General features: G+C 37.0%; 2 protein-coding genes across 3 annotated transcripts; one reads left to right on the plus strand and one right to left on the minus strand.

The window, feature by feature from the left end:
• Window positions 1–111: 111 nt before the first annotated feature.
• On the minus strand, window positions 112–2327 carry LOC133290310 (uncharacterized protein At3g52155, chloroplastic). Its single transcript, XM_061488392.1, has 5 exons — window positions 2067–2327; window positions 1614–1713; window positions 1317–1496; window positions 926–1043; window positions 112–744 (listed from the first exon to the last, which is right to left on the minus strand). Exons 1-5 carry the CDS (start codon window positions 2299–2301, stop codon window positions 682–684), a joined length of 696 nt encoding a protein of 231 aa, XP_061344376.1. The 5' UTR covers window positions 2302–2327; the 3' UTR covers window positions 112–681.
• A 6680-nt stretch (window positions 2328–9007) lies between these two features.
• On the plus strand, window positions 9008–16319 carry LOC133290268 (uncharacterized WD repeat-containing protein C2A9.03-like). 2 transcript variants are annotated; one of them, XM_061488335.1, is made up of 11 exons: window positions 9008–9022; window positions 9196–9282; window positions 9990–10169; window positions 10448–10615; window positions 10711–10797; window positions 11052–11186; window positions 11268–11378; window positions 13684–13775; window positions 13915–14020; window positions 15444–15530; window positions 15676–16319. In XM_061488335.1, exons 3-11 carry the CDS (start codon window positions 10026–10028, stop codon window positions 16084–16086), a joined length of 1341 nt encoding a protein of 446 aa, XP_061344319.1. In that variant the 5' UTR covers window positions 9008–9022; window positions 9196–9282; window positions 9990–10025; the 3' UTR covers window positions 16087–16319. The 2 variants fall into 2 exon arrangements, with proteins under 2 accessions (XP_061344319.1, XP_061344320.1); XM_061488336.1 differs by lacking the exon at window positions 9008–9022 and having other exon boundaries at window positions 9097–9442.
• The last annotated feature ends 2682 nt before the right edge of the window (window positions 16320–19001 follow it).

Raw genomic sequence — 19001 nt, forward strand, 5'->3', positions numbered from 1 at the left:
TGGCTTGTTCCTTCTTTTTCATTTTGAACTTTATGAAACTTCACAAATTTTAAAATTCTTCTGTATTTAGGTCCCTCTTGCATTGAAACACGAAACCAACCAATTCTTCGTCAATCATTTGAACTAATAATTAAACTTTTCATTACACGAGGAAATCTACACAAGTTGATTTAGGAAACAAAATATTTAAATAAGCCATGGCTTCTTGTGTCTATTAGGTTGCTGATAATCATTAACCAATACCATATTGGCAATTTCGAAATATATTATCAGGGTGGAAGAAGAGAATGGAGAAAAGGGGAATGTTTATCTTTTCCGCAACACATGATTTCCAGAAGCATTTTTTATTTTTATTTTTCTTGGGAAACCTGAAGGTGTGTTTAACCTGAATGTACCAGCAACCAGGGAGCAGCATGAGTTCACCTCAATGAACGTCTAGGCTACACACTAAGTAGCATGTGGAGGCCTCATCTTGAATCTCCATGGAAACAATCCATAGCTGCCAAATTAAACAGATATATATATGAATATGAGTCTTTTTGCATCATTTTCGATCTTCCCTCTAGTCTGCTTTCAGAAGTCATCTGCTCTGTAGCCTTAACCTAACAAGAGGCGTTTTGGATTCCTAAATGAAGTAATCATGCTTCCAACTTTCTCTTTTGCATCTCTATTTGTAACTAGTTAGCTACTTGGTTTTACTATGCCCTGAAGCTTCCACCCACCAAATCCTGCTGCAGCAAATGCCTGTAAGATACTATGTACTATGTTAGATAACTGAACACAAACAGTCTGTTTCCAAAACTTGTGTTCAACACAGGTGAACACAAGCATTAAAATATGCTTCATCAAGTCAAGTCAAGTCTCATTGACTTGACTTGAAAGCAGATATCAATGTATGCAGTCATGCAAGGTAATGAAATCAAACCTCATCCCAAGATTTTCCAGCAGCCTCAAGTAGTGCAGCATTGCATGTCTTTAATTCCACAGAGGCCCCAGAAAACATTGAGGCTGCCTCTTCCCAACCCCTATTATGTCCCATGCACCTGTAACCATACCACCCAACGATCAAATATCCTTCAGATCTTATCAATAGTAGTTACTAAGTATCAAAATTTGTTTCTTAAAAAGCAAATGAAAAGATATTATCAGAAAAAAATAAAGGGCTCCTAGAGAATTCTTGAAAATGAGCTGGACATTGCTTCATTAAGTATGGGCTTGAAATCCTAGAGAATTCTAATGTGGCTTCAATCCTCAACCTACACCTTCAAAAAAAAATTAGAAACCACCCTAAAAGGCTGGAATATGTATATACTCACATGACAGTAAGTATCTCATCCCTTGAATATCTACAAATAACCTTTTGAAGGTGCTCCGCTGTTTGCCCATCCATGGCTGCAATTGAATAGAAACTAGAAACAAAATGAACCTCAGCTTCCAACAGTTCCTGAACTTGCTCCTGCATTATCTTGAGTGTCTCCTTAGTCCGTGCCGCATTACTGCAATAACAGAAACCAATATAGGAACCTCAGAACAAGATTCATCCCAATGAGCCTTCAAAAACAGTCAACCTAATCCAATGTCACAGAAGAAACCACAACCACAAAATTCCTAACCTAGACAGGACAAGTTCAGGAATCCAACCCAATTGTTGGAGCTTGCGGGAAACTTTCACAGCATCCTCTTTCCCTGATTTACTCAGAGGCCGGTCATGGTCTGCCATAAAAAAAACCATGTTTCCACTTTAGACCCCAAAATACACTTTCCTTTCAAATTCTAAAAAGAACATGTTCCTAGGACCAAGCAGCATAATAAAACAAACATTATTCACATGGATGATAAAGTTTGATGAGACTTTAAACTTGAAATTGCACAAAGCAGAAACCTAAAATTTGTTCTACCTAGAAGCAACAACACTTTTCAGTTTCCGTTTCCATTTCAATTTCACAAATGGGAATGTTCCCCACCACGTAAAGTTTGGAACTTTAAGTCAAAAGTTTCAAAAGGGCAAAAGCGAAAATTCAGAACAAGTTTGGGGATTTTTTTATTTTTTTCCAATGGATGGTTACCGCGGAGAGAAGGGTTTTCCCAGGAACTGGTAGCATGGCGAAGAAGAATGAGGCGGCGAGACAAGGGCTTCACGTCGGAATCGACTTGGGCTTCCTGTTTCTCAATGAGCAGAGAGGATTTGGCGCGAAATTGGCTAGGGTTCCGAACGGTGCTGAAACGACCAAGATGGTAAGGTGAAACGGCAGTGCAACAGATAGCAGAAGAATGCATATCACAACATACACCAACATTCATGCTGTTTCTCTATCTCTGTTTGTATCGGTCCCTGCTAAGTGCTAAGTATTAAACAGTGATATTATCAACCGAATTAAAAAAGGGAATAATAGTCTTGTTTTTGCTAAAGCAATATTTTTATGCTTCGCCTAAAAATTGAATGAATTTGATTAATTTTTTCTTCATTTTTCTTCATATTTTGTGTGATTTTTTTTTTTTTGAAATACCATCCAGGAATACTATCCAAAGGGTGGTATTCTAGGATTTTTATGGCAAGAAAAAATTTAATACAACTAAACATAGAATTAAGAAAATTAATCCAGTATTTCTCGGAATATTTTAATCTACCAAACAACTTTTTGTTAACATTCTCAGAAAACTCATTTTCTCATTTTATTCCTGGAAATCGTGATTCCCAGATAAAAAAAAAATTCTCCTCTACCAAACGCCTTATGGCAACTTTTTTTTTATTGCCTAGTTCAAAACAAAATGCATGGAAAAAATAATATACCGATATTTTATAATTTCAAGACATACCAAACATGGTTAACATATTTTACCTATCCCACTTTTTCAACATTTATATCAGATTCTCCATACATAACAACACCCGGTAAGGGGTATGAAACATCCCCTCCTACATACTCATAAAAGATTTGTACCAACTTTATTTGTTTTTAATGTGGTAGATTTTATCTTTTTTTGTTTATGAAGAAAATTAATAATTTCTCCCCCAAACTATTAACCCTTTATGTAAACGTAGACAATTAGAAGGAAATAGAGGATATAAACGAAAAATGATATTTTCTTTTTTAGTAAAGGACCACCGAAGAGTATTGTGCTCCTAGAGTACATTGAAAAAAATCTCCGGCTAAATGTGGACCGAACTCATCAACAACAATCCATGAATTGAAAAAAAAATCCAAAATATCTAGCATATTAATTTTTTTATATTTATTTAATATTCTTAAATTGCATTGTACCTATTTTAATAGGGTCAACTTAAATAATAAAGTGATGCGGTGTATGACAATATATTAATGGGATTAACATCTTTGCTTTTAAAGCAGAGAATTTCTCTTTGACGCATAAACAAAAACGAAGTGGGTCACCATTTATATTTTTCTCTCTTATTGATTTCTGCTATCTCTCTTTACAATTTCTCCATGTGGCGGAGAGAAATTCTTTGCTTTAAAAGCATAGATCTTATTCCCTATATTAATTTATTTTATACAAAATGTTTTAAAAAGCTTTTGAGTTATAACTTTCATGATAAATTCATAATTACATAACTTGAATTGAAAGTATAAACATTTTTAGTTATAATTGTGATATTGTCTTTTAATAAAGATAAGCAACATGTTCAAAACAACCTATTATTTTTATTATTATTAACTATAATTTTGAATTTAGATAAAATTTAAAAATATAAAATTAAACCAATTCATAGTAGATGAACATTTTTTCAAACGAGGCTAAATTTTGATCATGTTTGTTTGAAAGTTGAATATAAATAACTAGCTGAAAAGCTAGTGATTGTATCTACGGAATAATGGTAGAGAAGATAGTGAATGCTTTGAAGATAACATTAGTTATTCTATAAATCGTAGTAGCTTGTTCTTTTTGTCCCTATATATCCTAGCCTATATCAAGCCTCTAGTGACAGTTCAAGAGGTGGAAAGCAGTTTAGAGCTAGAATCTCACATGTGGTGGACAAGGGTGAGATGATAGCGTTTAGGAGATCGTGGGACATAGACCCACAACTTGGGTTGATGGGCTCAAACGTATACAGGTGTGTTCCTTCCTTTAATGCTAGTGGCTAAGGCATCCACCACACTAATGGGTGCATGGCTCAATGTCTATACAATCACCTCAATTAATGATGTCCACTCAATCATTGATGAAGGTTCTAAAAGAAAGTGTAAGGTTCCCCTCACCTTATATAAACACATGAAAACCTTTGTAATAGATGATCTTAGCTTTTGTCAGAAAACCCTCTGGAGAGAAGTTTGAGTGAGACCTCTTTGGAGAAGGACTTGTAACCACCATTGTTGGTGAATCTTGAATGTACCTCTAGTATGACTAGAGAAGTTTGATCTCCTTGTAATCCTATTCTTACATAGTGGAAGTTTTTCTGGACTAGTGTCCAATGATTTTTACTTCTTTGCATTGGAGAAAGTTTTTCATGTTAAAACTTGCTATGTTTCCTCTATGTTTCTCTTTCTTTGCATTTTTAGTTTTCTGCGAGTTGGCTGACCTGCTGACTTCAGGCCGACCTCGAAATGCTAAGCTCCGAGCTCAACGTCCCAACAGTAGTATCAGAGCCCGAGTTAGAAGGGTTCTGAAGGAGACGAGATAGAGACCAGTGATATTGCTCGTGACGGAGACATGTTCAAGTTGACAACCAACAACTTCGCATACTAGAGACCGATGATGGAAGATCACTTGTTCTGCAAAGACCTTTATAAGCCCATCCTCAGTGAGATGAGACCAAAAGAAAAGAACACGAAGGAATGGAAAATCCTAAATCGAAAGGTCGTGGCCATGATTAGAAAGTACATCGATAAAAGCCTCTTTAAGCAGATTTCTAAGTTCATAAATGCGTATGAGTTGTGGACGAAGCTGATATCCATTATACAAAAAAAGACTCTCAAGAACAAAGCGCACCTGGTTTGCTGACTTGTGAAGCTCGAATAGAAAAATGACATGAGTATGATTGAACAACTCAACCCTTACAAAGGAATCGTGAATCAGCTTTCCAAAACCGAGATAAAAATTGATGACGAGGTGCAAGCTCTGCTACTTCTGACTTTGCTACGAGAAAGATGGGATACTCTGGTAGTGACTTTGAGCAATTCAGCTTCTAAACAAAAGTTGACAATGGACGTGGTGACTGACAGCCTCGTGATTTAAGAATCCAGGAAAAGAGAACACGGTGTATCCAGCACGTCTGAGGCTAACGATGCTAAGAATCAAGGAAAATCCGACTTCCGGGTTCATAGCAAGAGTCGAGGTTGTGACAAGTCCAGAGGCTAGTCTAGGCCAAAGTATGAATTGATTTACTATTGTGGGAAGCTTTCCCGTAAGAAGTCCGAACTCTGAAGAAAGTAAAAAAGAACGGCAATGTGAAGTCGGATCAAATTGAGCTTAAGAAGAAAAGAAGACAAGAGCAACACTGCGATGGCTGCCAATACTGATGTCGAGATCTTCCTCCTCGGTGAGGATAATTTTTTGAATGTTGCTTATGATGATTGTTCCTGGATCGTAGACTCCGGTTCCTCCTTTCATGTTACTCCACACAAAGGTTTCTTCTCTTCTTACAGATTCATTGATTTCAGAGTTATGAAAATGGATAATCAAGTTATAAACAAGATTGTTAGAGTCGGTGATGTAACCCTAACCATAGACATCGGATGTCAACTTGCGTTGAAGGAAGTAAGGCAAGTGCCAGACATGCGATTGAACTTAATCTTAGTAGGAAAACTTGATGATATCGGGTTAGTGAATTATTTTGGAGGCGGAAGATGGAAATTGGCTAAGGGAAACTTGGTGGTTGCCAGAAGCAAGAAAGAAGGCTCCTTGTATATTATGCACGAAAAAATCAATGGTGGAGAAGCCAACTCTGTTCAGGATGGACCTAGTATGGAGTTGTGGCATAAGCGTCTCGGCCACATGAGCGAGAAAGAATCCAAATCTTAAACAAGAAAAGACTTCTAACCTGGTTGAAGGATCAAGTGCTGAAGAGTTGCATGTACTGCCTAGTTGGAAAACAAAACTAGGTTTCTTTTGTGAGATCGAATTAACCCAAATGAAGTATATTCTTGATCTCATCCACACTGATGTTTGCTCCATGTCAGAAAAATCACTTGGCGAAGCTCAATAATTTATTTTATTTATTGATGATCATTTTTGCAAAGTGTGATTGTATTTGTTTGAAATCTAAAGACCAGATACTCCAAGCTTTTAAAGAATTTCATACAATGGTGGAATGAGAGACTGGCAAGAAACTGAAGGTGATCCGTTCTGATAATGGTGGTGAACACTATGGCCCATTTGATGCCTACTGCAGATAGGCCGAGATAAGATAAGAGAAGACATCCCCAAAGACTCCTTAGCTGAATGCAGTTGCTGAGAGAAGGAACCTGGACTATTGAAGAAAGGGTCTGAAATATGTTATCCTATGTCGGGTTACTGAAATCATTCTGGGGAAAGGCGGTCCGAACTACTATTGATTTGATTAATCTATCACCTTCACGGCTATTAGAAGGAGAAATTCCTACAGAAATATGGTCAGGTGGGAAATCGACCTTTGATCATTTAAAGGTGTTTGGATGCCAAGCTTTAGTGCATATCCCCAAAGAGGGCGAAACTTGACATAATGACAAAAGAATACATATACCTCGATTCGCCGAGAAGTGTGTTCGGATTCAGAATTTGAGATTCCGTCAACAAAAAAGTAGTGAGAAGCCAAGACGTAGTCTTCCATGAGGACGAGACAATCAAAGACACCTCGAAGCCCAAAGTCTGGGTTATTACCCGAAGTAATGAACCTGTCCCTCCTATCCAAGCTAAAGTAGAGGGAGAAAGCAATCAAGAAATTGACTAGCAACAAGAAGAATCACCTGTAGAATGAGATAAAGAAAGAGAAGCAGATGCAGGTCATTCTAAGGTCCAAGATGAGAATGATGAGCCTGACTCTTAACCTTAAGTACAACCCAGACACTCTACTCGAGTGATAAGATCTTCTACAAGGTATCCACCTGAAGAATACACAATTGTTGCTGAAGATGGAGCATCTCAAGCTATGATGAGGCCATGACAAGCTCTAACAAAAAACAATGGGAGAAAGCAATGTAGGACGAGATTAAGTCATTGCCTGAAAATCAGACTTATGAGTTGACCGAGTAGCCTCAAGGGAGACGAGCTCTAAAAAATAAGTGGGTTTATAAGATTAAGCATAAAGAGAACCGCCAAAAGTCGAGATACAAGGCCAGAATTGTATGAAAGGCTATAATGAAAAGAAAGGAATTGATTTTAAAGAAATTTTCTATCCTGTTAGGAAAATGACTTCAGTCCGAACTGTATTAGCTATGGCAGCATCAAAGCACCTTGAAGTTGAACAAGTGGATGTGAAGACCGCATTCCTTCACAGTGATCTTAAAGAAAAAATATATATGGTGCAACCAGAAGGGTTCTGAGCTCCAAGAAAAGAAGATCAGGTCTACCAACTGAATAAGAGCCTGTACGGCTTAAAACAAGCACCTTGGTAGTGGTACAAGAAGTTTGAATTCTTCATGACTGAGCACAAGTTCATAAAGACGGAGGCCGACCACTGAGTATACGTTAAGAGGTATGACGTTGGAGACTTTCTAATTTTGTTTTACTTGTTGACGACATGTTAATTGTAGGGCAAGACAAATCGAGGATAGTCACCCTAAAGAAGGCATTGAGCTCATCCTTTGCTATGAAGGACTTCGGCTCTACAAAGCAAATCCTTAAAATCAAGATAATAAGAGACTGACAAAGAAAGCTATTGTAGCTAAGTCAAGAAAAGTACATTGAGAAAATTTTGAAGAGATTTAACATGGACAAAGCTAAGACCAAGGTAGTTAAAAACGAGTTTTTACCTAAAAACGGAATATAAATGAAAAATCATAAAACGTAAAATCATAATACAAAACGTAGGGTTAAAATCAGGTAGCCCTTAATTACAACCCCAAAGCCCTAAACAGATATTCTTTCCAAAACAATATTATAGTATCTAAACCCCTTGTATCAGATATTTTTTTAAAGAATGTCAGACTAGTATCTAAAAAATTTATTACATAAACAAAATAATATCGAATTGAAAAGTGACAACTTAGGGTTAAAGTTCAAAATGAAGGGAAAATTAAGAATAAGCGCTAAATATATATTTTTAATTTTTCCCCACGTAGTGTTGAAAAAGATGGTATTAATATCACTTAGTATTAAAATATTCTTCCTCATTCCTCATTTTCTCACTTAGTGTTGAAAAATATTTTTTGATTACATATTATATTTATTCCTCATTTCTCACATAATATTATTAAATTATTAATTTTTGTTATTAATTCATATCACTTAAAAAATATAATATAAGCTTTTATGATTTCTTGCAAATCATTTTTGAGGTAGATGTAATTTTTATTTTATTTTTCATTGTGTAAAAGTTATTTTGAGTGCAAAACTTATATAATTTTTAATATTATATTATTATTTTATCATTCAAACATAATTATTTATTTCAAATTTACTCTTTGAAATATTATTCTCAAACATAAATTAACACTTTAAAACTAATTCTTTCAACCCCCAAGGGTAGCTCAGTTGGCAGCTGAGCTCCTAAGGGATTGCTTGGTGTTGCTGCCTCAAGCAGTTTCTTGGAAAATCTTTGGGGGCCAGAGGATAAAATCTTCGGTTGGGGGATTAGTCTCGTCATTTCTCCGGTTGCGAAGCTTAGTGCACCCACTGTTACAATGAGGGACTAGCCCAAATGAGCCGTACCCCGAGGGCATGATGCCCGGAGAAGGTTGAATGAGGATACCTCCTGGCAATGTACCAAAAAAAAAAAAAAACTAATTCTTTCAATATTAAATCTAAATCAAACTAACCTACATTATAAAACTCATCCCTAAGATTGATATTTTATCCCTAAACTTTGGTGAAAGAAAATTATTGGAAATTACAAGGCTCCCTTATCTATATTCATGCCCCCTCCTTCGTAAGCATATTATTAACAATTTATTATTATTTTGATCTTTTTGTAAAAGGAAAAAAAATAAAAATTATGCGCTAATCTCTGCCTGATTTTATCAATCACAGACTCAAAGGTGCATTCATCGATTCTAATTATCTCTATATATTTCTGCAAAGCTGTTTCAATTGTCTACGCAGATCAGATTCAGGTCCTTATCACCAAGATCCAGCAACCACAAGGAGTTCCTTTCCCGCTTGAATTCACGGACCCTGAAAAGAAAAAAAGTTAGAATTTTGTGAACCCATTAAGCCCTTTCTTTTCATCAATGAATTGCAATTGCTTCGCCCCTTTTAATTTTCTTAATTCAATTGCCCTTTTTCCCTCTTAAAGTTTCCGTCTTTACCATTTTGTGTTTGTATTTGCCTGCAAGTTCGTTCCGGTTAGGTACCCTTTTATTTATTGTTTTTTGGGTTTTTTAAGGTTTGTTTTCTTGGACCATGTGAAATCATTGTTTTGATTTCAGAATCTAGTGAAAAAAGTTGAAAACTTTTTGTTGTTATGTGTGCAGCAGATATTCGAATTCATTTATTGGGGTATTTGAAAATTTCCCAAATTAATGCCATGTTGCTCTCAAGCTTTGCTAGTTTTTGCTTGCCCGTTGTCGGTTTAGGTTTATAATCTAATGAGATGAGATGGGAATTTTTTTAGGAAAAATAAGAAATAAAATAGAATTATTTGGTTTAAGGGTTAGGTTAAAGTTATCCTTGCTGCTAAATATCTCTAGGTGATGTTGTTTACCCTGCAAAATTGAAACATTAATATATGTAGTTTCTAGGTCATATTGAATTTGATGTTTATGGATTTGGTATTCTTTGCACTAGAAAATTTTAACTTAGTACGTGTAGTGTCTAGGTTATAGAATTTGATGTTTATTTGTTTTCAATTAATGAATTTAATAAACTCATTTTAGAACACTCCCTTAATGAACTAGATATCAAGCATCAACGGCTGAACAACATCTGGAAACATGTCTCAGTACCACGGGGATGAAATGGAGGACGCTGCAGATGATAATGAAATGGCAGAAGTAGAAGATGACATGTATTTGCGTGGCAGAGCATTTGGTGAATCAGATTCAGATGATGATGATGACGATGAATATGACCCTTTGGTTTGTTTCTAATCATAAGCAAACATTGGTTATCATTTGAATTTCTCTTTGGTGGGATATTCTTTTACTCCCACTGTGAAAATCTTTTCAATGTTATTAGTGTAAATATATATTTTTGTTGCATTTTATTGTTGCTGCCTTTTGGTTTGTATCCTTACTTAAAGGATTACTCAAATTTACAGGATTAATATTTATTACAATCAAATTTGGCCATTAACATAATCTTTCCATCTACTTACTCTTTTTCTTGGGGTGGGGTTTTGGGTTCTTTGTTGTAGGAAAACCGAATAACAGATACCAGTGCTGCTGAAGCTAGGAGAGGAAAGGATATACAAGGTATACCTTGGGATAGGCTGAGCATTAGTCGCGAGAAATATAGACAAACTAGACTGGAGCAGTATAAGAATTATGAAAACATACCACAATCAGGGGAACTGTCAGAGAAGGTATATATATGTTTTGCTTAGAGTTTGGAGGCATTCGAGTAATGATTTTGAGGATATCTTGTGATCTTATACTTTCTTTACCCTCTTGTCTACAGAAATGCAAACCAACTGATAAAGGGGGGAAGTATTATGATTTCTGGCAAAACACTAGATCTGTAAAGTCGACGATACTTCATTTTCAAGTATGTGAATTTAGTAATTTTTTACTTCTAATCATGTGAGAATGTGATATTTTTTTTTTTGTTCTACACTCTGTTATATTATCTCTTGGGTAAAGACATGTGTCTGCATTTACAGATGTGTGATAGCTGATAAGTTATTTTGCTATATGAGGATGTATGTTTATGTTTTTCTATTTCTTCTTAAACTTAAGATTATGCAGTTTTTCCAGCAACTTAAGTGACGTTAATGTGAAACTCTAATTTTTCATTTGCAGTTAAGGAACTTGGTTTGGTCGACATCAAAACATGATGTATATCTTGTTTCACATTACTCAATTGTTCACTGGTCTTCATTAAATTCCAAGAGATCTGAAATCCTGAATGTATCAGGGCATGTAGCTCCATGTGAGGTAATTATTTTTGCATTGTTTTGTTGTTAAAAGCATCACTTAGAAAAGACATCTGAAATTTAAAATTTTTGTTGCTAATAGAAACATCCTGGAAGCCTCTTGGAAGGTTTCACTCAGACACAAATTAGTACACTGGCTGTACGGGATAACTTGTTAATTGCTGGGGGCTTTCAAGGAGAACTTATTTGCAAGGTATTTCTTTTGGACTTATAATTTTCTTCTTTGCAATTGTTAAGAGTGTTAGTGTTAATAGTGTAGAAGTCCCACATTGAGTGTGTCTCTTTGTATTCTTCAATTGGTTTGCTATATAATAGCACCAATGTTGTGTAGTTTAATACAACAAGGATTACTATCATTTCCTCTTGTATCTATGATATTCAATATGGTATCAGAGCCTAACAAGAGGAATCTTAATCCGTTTAACTTAGTTCTATTTTTCATAATTTCAATATGGTTATAGAGAGATATCACCCTCCTTGAGGGATTCCCGTTGCTATTTCTTTTTCGGGTTTTTCTTAGTATGCTTTGTGACTGCAGCTTAGACTGATCTGTCACATCAGAAAAGAATGATCCTTGGGAAGTTGTTGGGTTGACCACCGTTGACCGCGTCGTCCATCGTTGACAGCCGTCTCCGGCGAATTTTTTGGTGACTTTTCCGATGACTTTCCGGCGACTTTTTCGGCGATCCACCATCGTCTCCGACGACCCACCGCCGTCTCCGGCGACTTTTCCGATTCCGCGAAGCTTTGTTTTTCTTTAATCTTCTTTCTTCCCAAGATGGAGTATTTATACTATTCATCATCCATCTTGAGGGGGAGCACTGTCCAAGTTGCTGATGTTGTCTCCGCTGATGTTAATTCCGACACCGAAGTTCCTCTTGAGGGGGAGCACTGTCCATGTTGCTGATGGTCATTCCAGCACAATTGTCTTTGCCGATGATAATTCCGGCACTGTTTAGAAGTTCCTCTTAAGGGGAGCACTGTCCATGTTGCTGATGGTCATTCCAGCACAATTGTCTTTGCCGATGATAATTCCGGCACTGTTTAGAAGTTCCTCTTGAGGGGGAGCACTGTCCATGTTGCTGATGGTCATTCCAGCACAATTGTCTTTGCCGATGATAATTCCGGCACTGTTTAGAAGTTCCTCTTGAGGGGGAGCACTGTCCATGTTGCTGATGGTCATTCCAGCACAATTGTCTTTGCCGATGATAATTCCGGCACTGTTTAGAAGTTCCTCTTGAGGGGGAGCACTGTCCATGTTGCTGATGGTCATTCCAGCACAATTGTCTTTGCCGATGATAATTCCGGCACTGTTTAGAAGTTCCTCTTGAGGGGGAGCACTGTCCATGTTGCTGATGGTCATTCCAGCACAATTGTCTTTGCCGATGATAATTCCGGCACTGTTTAGAAGTTCCTCTTGAGGGGGAGCACTGTCCATGTTGCTGATGGTCATTCCAGCACAATTGTCTTTGCCGATGATATTTCCGGCATTGTTTAGAAGTTCCTCTTGAGGGGGAGCACCGTCTATATTGCTGATGGTCATTCCAGCACAATTGTCTTTGCCGATGATCATTCCGGCATCTTCCATGTTGATGTTCATTTCGACGCCATTTTTAGCACATTGTTGATTTTTGGTTTCTCATTTAGGAGATTTATTTTGATGTTATGTTACTTGGTCTTTCTTGTAATAAGCTTGTAGCATAGTCAAGGGGAAACCACGGCTGCTCACCAACTGTTAAATGAAATGTCTGAGAGGGATCTTGATGCTGATGTCCTGGTCAGCTCAGTTGTCTTTGCCGATGATAATTCCGGCACCATCCATGCTCTGATGTCCATTCCAGCACTGTCTCTTTATCAGCTCTTCAGACTGATGGTCATTCCAGTTGATTTGTTGTACTTAGTCATTTCATTTCGTTGATGTAGCATTGTTGTTTTTTGGTTCCTAATGGGAGTATTATTTATGTATCAAGCTTGTAGCATATGATCTATATGCTACAGCTTGAGGGGGAGTGTTAAGAGTGTTAGTGTTAATAGTGTAGAAGTCCCACATTGAGTTTGTCTCTTTGTATTCTTCAATTGGTTTGCTATATAATAAGTACCAATGTTGTGTAGTTTAATACAACAAGGATTACTATCATTTCCTCTTGTATCTATGATATTCAATAGCAAATGATTAGTATTTTTTACTTATCAGTATTTATTGGATGCACTAAAGCTATAACCCTACCAGTTTTCCATGTAAAATGGTCATTGAGATACACAATATTACCATTTTGTGGATTTTATACTCTAACTTATTATGTGCGAGAGATGTTCACCTTGTTTTTGAGATGGTGTAGAGCTTATTTCTCTTATGTGATTAGTTGAAATATTAGTTATTCACAAAACGGGAATAATCTGAAGTTATCCATAATTTTTTTTATTTCTTTTATCTTCCAAATTGATGTATTTGTCAATAGTTTCTTGTTGAGCGATGACACATACATAATATCTTGCAGTACCTAGATCGACCTGGAGTTAGCTTTTGTTCCAGAACTACTTATGAGGACAATGCGATCACAAATGCTGTTGAGATTTATGAGCATCCCAGGTCTTTCTTCTCTGCTTTCCTATTATTCATTTCCTTTTCTTGATTTTTTTTTAGTTCTTAAATTGTTGATATGGTGCTAGCAATCACTGCTCACAACCCTCAAATATTGCTGCTTACTAACAATCAATTAATCTGTCAGTGGAGCTGTTCATTTCATGGCTTCAAACAACGATTGCGGAGTCAGAGACTTTGATATGGAGAGATTTCAGCTCTCTAAGCATTTCTCCTTTCCTTGGCCTGTAAATGTAGGTACCTCTATTTGATTTTCCATGTTTGAAATAATAGATATGGCATGATTTCTAGAACTGAGCCAGGTCTTGTGGCAAGATTAGAGTTGACATGACCCTGGTTCACACTTAGATGTCTATATTTTAGAAACTCCTTACAAGTACAAAATGGTAGCATGATGGGTAGTGTAGGTTACATCCAAAGTCATCAAATCACGATTCGAATCGTAAATCATCAAGTTAAGTTTTGAATCATGAATCGTAAATCGTATCAAATTGTAAGATTCAGAGACAGAATTAAAAAATAGCTTGAGATACATCATATAAATGATGTATGATGTTCAATATAACAATTTTAAATTAGGAATTAACAAAATAACTCAATTATAAGTCTCACAAAACAAAATCATAAATCATTAGTTATCACCAAGTCACATAAAGTAACTACAAGACTGTGTTTTTGAAAAACCGTAATAGAGCAATGATATAGTCAAATAAGGTCCATATAGATTAAGAGAGTGATTGTGTGAAGCCATTGCTATAGAATGAAAACAAAGTAATGGAATAGTGAAATAGAATCCATAGAGTGAGTGACTGTGTGAAGCTCTAGAAGAATGAAAACAAGGCAATGGAATAATCAATAATACGGTGCATCCAATAGCGTTTCTTTAGTTCCTTTCATTTAACAATTTTAGCTTATTTGATTTTTCAATTTCTTTTATGAGAATTGATAATAGAAAAGCAAAAAAGAAAAAAAGAAGAAGACATAGTTGAATCATGCGATTTGTATTTTGATATGGAATCACATTGATTTATGCATATATTGGATTCAAAGTAATTTCTAATTCATCACATGATATGAATCGCTGGCTTGCCAAATCTGCGATTTGAATCACGAATGATTTTAACAACTATGGTTAAAGTTAAAAAAGAAGAGAGAACCCAGAAGTAGTTTGTTTAATGTGTCTTTAACACATCTGTATAATAGAAGGGAAAAAAACTGGAAAGGGGATGGATAGGGGTGGACCAAGGGAAACCATATATGTGTATGAGCGGAGAGGTAGGAATACTGTTATTAGGAAAACTGTTATGGTGGAGTGTGTGTTACAGAATGTACACATGAAAGCAGTGACTTGGGGAGGGAAACCATGCAACGTGTGTACAATCACTGTGTAACACTAACACTGAATGTTTTCTTTATTCTCTCAATGTACACAGAATGTTCTGTTAATTTTGTGTTACCGAGCATAATTTTTTCCTTTGTAAAAGAGTTTCTCCTTGAACTTTATCTTGATTTCAGTATTATTCCAGTCCCTATCGCTATCAGCATCTAAATATATATTGTTAATTTTCTCCTTGCATGTGTTGGAAAATATGATATCAATGTCTATTGCTAAATAGCTTAAATGGTATGATGAATTTTTGCCCTTTCTGTTTGCAGCATACTTCATTGAGCCCTGATGGGAAACTACTTGTAATTGTTGGAGACAACCCAGAAGGGATAATGGTCGATTCTCAAACAGGAAAGGTTGACATGTTCAGTTTTGTGTTTGTTACAAATTCCTGGTTGTATATCTCCCATAGGACTCTTTAGAATGAGATGAGGGTTGACATGGATGTGCCAAGTGTTCCTGAGCATGAATATCTAATTTTAATTTTGGTTGTCTTTGTAGACTATTACAACTTTATGCGGACACTTGGATTACTCATTTGCATCTGCATGGCATCCTGATGGCCGCATTTTAGCTACCGGGAATCAAGATAAAACATGTCGCGTTTGGGATGTTCGAAACTTGTCGAAGTCTGTAGCTGTTCTTAAAGGAAACCTCGGAGCTATACGTTCAATACGTTTCACATCTGATGGGCAGTTCATGGCAATGGCTGAGCCTGCCGACTTTGTGCATGTCTACGATGCAAAACATGGGTTTGAGAAGGAGCAGGAGATTGATTTTTTTGGGGAGATCTCTGGTGTATCTTTTAGCCCTGACACAGAATCGCTTTTTATTGGTGTATGGGATCGCACCTATGGAAGCCTTCTTCAGTTCAATCGGCGCAGAAACTATGTGTATCTTGACTCCATGTAAATTTGTAACCTTGTACCTTGTAAGTACCTACCGCGTATGTCCTTTTGTCTAGTGTTTAGGAATTTGAGTACTGTGCCACCATCTTACCAAAAAGAAGAAAGACCAGTGAAATGTGTCATCATGCGGAGTAGAACATGGCCTGAGGATGGTACAGTTGTTTGTTGTACACCGTCATGTTATATAACAATGACTGATGTTTTTTTAATCTTCTGATGCTAATAATGAAAGAAAGTGGAGGAAGTTTGTACAGCGGATCAGTGCATGCATTGTCATTGTTTCACTCCCATTTTCTACTGCATTTGATTGGTCACATCTACTTTTTTGTAACTTGTGCTATATCCTGTGGGTATAGATTCCTGCCTCATATCTCTTGCTGTCTTTTTCATGCTTAGATGAAGCCTAGAATGAGTTACTGCACTTATAGGCAGTCATCTGTAGCTTGCATATCCCTGTTATATTGCAGAATGAAAGAGAGAGAGAAAGGATCTTTTGTATGCTGAATTTATTATTATTTACCTCATTTTGTGGATTAAAGGGGAAGGTTTAGAAAGGTAGAATAAAGGATAACAATAAATCAAGGAATGTGTGAGTATATGTTGCAAGGTAACGTGGATTTGGTGTTAGTGATGAAATTCAACTTATATGTTTAAAGTAGTAGAGAAAAATAATATAGAACGTCCCGTTCTGACTTATGTGAGAAACGTTGAAAATTATTAGAGTTTCTGTATTGAAGGAGAACGAAAGAATCTGAAGAACAGTGAGAGAGAGAAATGAGAGAGAATGAGCTGAAAGTACATTTTGTATTTTAACCCTAAAATGAATCCATCGTACAAGATATAACTAGGACTCTATATATAGAGCCCAATGCTAACCCAAAGGTGAGTCAGCAGAACTAACTAACTGTGTAAACAGATCTAACAAACAGTAACAACCCCAACAACTATGACAACTAATACACAGCTAATATAGGAAGTATAATCAGCTACAGCTGATACATGAAAGCTAAGTTACAGCTACAAAGAGTGAGATATTATTATAACACTAATACTCCCCCTCAAGCTCAGTAGTGTTGAGAAGGTAAGAGAGTGTTCAAAACTCTGAGCTTGTCACGGAACGCAGCAAAGGAGGCAAGAGGCAGGGGTTTTGTAAATGTATTAGCTAGCTGAGCTGTAGCTGGGATGTGAGAAACCAGAATGTCCTTGGCAACCACCTTTTCACGAAGAAAGTGCAAGTCCAACTCAAGATGCTTTGTGCGAGCATGCAAGATGGGATTGTGAGCAATAACTACAGCACTAAGATTGTCACACAAAATTTGAGGAACTGACAGAGAGAGTTCCAGCTCCTGAAATAAGGATTTAATCCATAAAATCTCTGTACAAACCAAAGCCATACTCCGATATTCAGCTTCAGCCGTAGATCTGGCTACAAGAGGTTGTTTTTTGGACCACCAAGAGATTAAATTCGGGCCAAGGAAAATGCATGCACCGGAGGTTGATCTTCTAACATCAGGATCACTTCCCCAATCGGCATCACAAAAGGCAGTAAGAGGAAAGGAGCCTGTGGTTGATTTTACAGGTTGAAAATGAAGTCCAAAGGAAATAGTGCCTTGAAGGTATCGTAAAATCCGTTTTACTGCTTTCCAATGGTCCACCAAAGGCTGACTCATGAATTGGCAGACCTTATTCACAGAAAAGGAAATTTCTGGCCTAGTGATAGTTGCATACTGCAGTGCACCTACAACTGACCGATACAGATGAGGGTCTTCAAAAGCATGAGAGCCAAACTTTGATAACTTGCAACTAGAGGACATAGGAGTGGAGATAGGCTTGGCTTCAAGCATGTTCACTCTAGTAAGAAGATCCTTGATATACTTTGACTGAGAGAGAGACAAGGAACCTGTAGAGCGGCGTTTAATCTGAATTCCAAGGAAGTAATCAAGACTGCCAAGATCCTTCAAAGCAAAGGAAGTGTTAAGGTGAGAGATAAATTGCTGAATAAACTGAACACTATTTCCTGTCACAATGATATCATCTACATATACAAGCATGTAGACTCTCAAGTTTCCAGCTTTGTAAATGAACAAAGAGGGGTCACATCTGCTTGCATGAAACCCAAAGGACAGAACAGAGCTCTTTAGTTTGTCAAACCAAGCTCTTGGTTCTTGTTTGAGACCATAGAGAGACTTGTGGAGTTTGCAAACTAAGGATTTGTCTTGAGATACAAAACCAGAGGGCTGTTCCATAAAGACCTCTTCCTCTAGGACCCCATTTAAAAAGGCATTATTAACATCAAGTTGCCTTAAGGACCAGCCATATGTGAGAGCAATGGCAAGTACAGCTCGGATTGTGGCAGGTTTAACAACTGGAGAGAAGGTTTCATTATAGTCAAAACCAGGTCTTTGGTGAAAGCCTTTAGCCACTAACCGAGCTTTGTATTTGTTGACACTTCCATCAATATTCTCCTTAACTTTGAACACCCATTTGCACCCTATAGCGCGTCTACCATGAGGTAAAGGGACAAGTGACCAAGTGTTGTTCCTCTGTAAGGCTTCATACTCCAACTCCATTGCCTTGAACCAGTGAGGACTTTTCAGTGCCTGTTTAACTGATGCAGGTTCAGAATGTGTTAATAGAACAAGGTTCCTAGCCACGGATTTGGATCTTGTGGGTAATGGAGTGGGCAGGGGAGGATGAGCTTAAGGAATTGGAAGGAGCATATTCTGAGTGGGAAGATTCAGGACTGGTACTGTGACTAGAGGGTGAAGTAGATATTGGTGTAGGTGACAAGTAATTGCTGTGAGAGATAGACAAATCAGTGTGAGAGACAGTAGGTGACATGTGAGGTGTAATAGCAGTATGGGATGCACTTGTAGAGTTCGAGGGGTAGGTGATTTCAGTAGGTAAGACATCAGTCCC

Source organism: Gastrolobium bilobum, unplaced genomic scaffold (assembly GCF_033153095.1).
Source record: "Gastrolobium bilobum isolate Gb01-03AN ecotype WA unplaced genomic scaffold, APGP_CSIRO_Gbil_v1 utg1595, whole genome shotgun sequence".
Lineage (NCBI taxonomy): Eukaryota > Viridiplantae > Streptophyta > Magnoliopsida > Fabales > Fabaceae > Gastrolobium > Gastrolobium bilobum.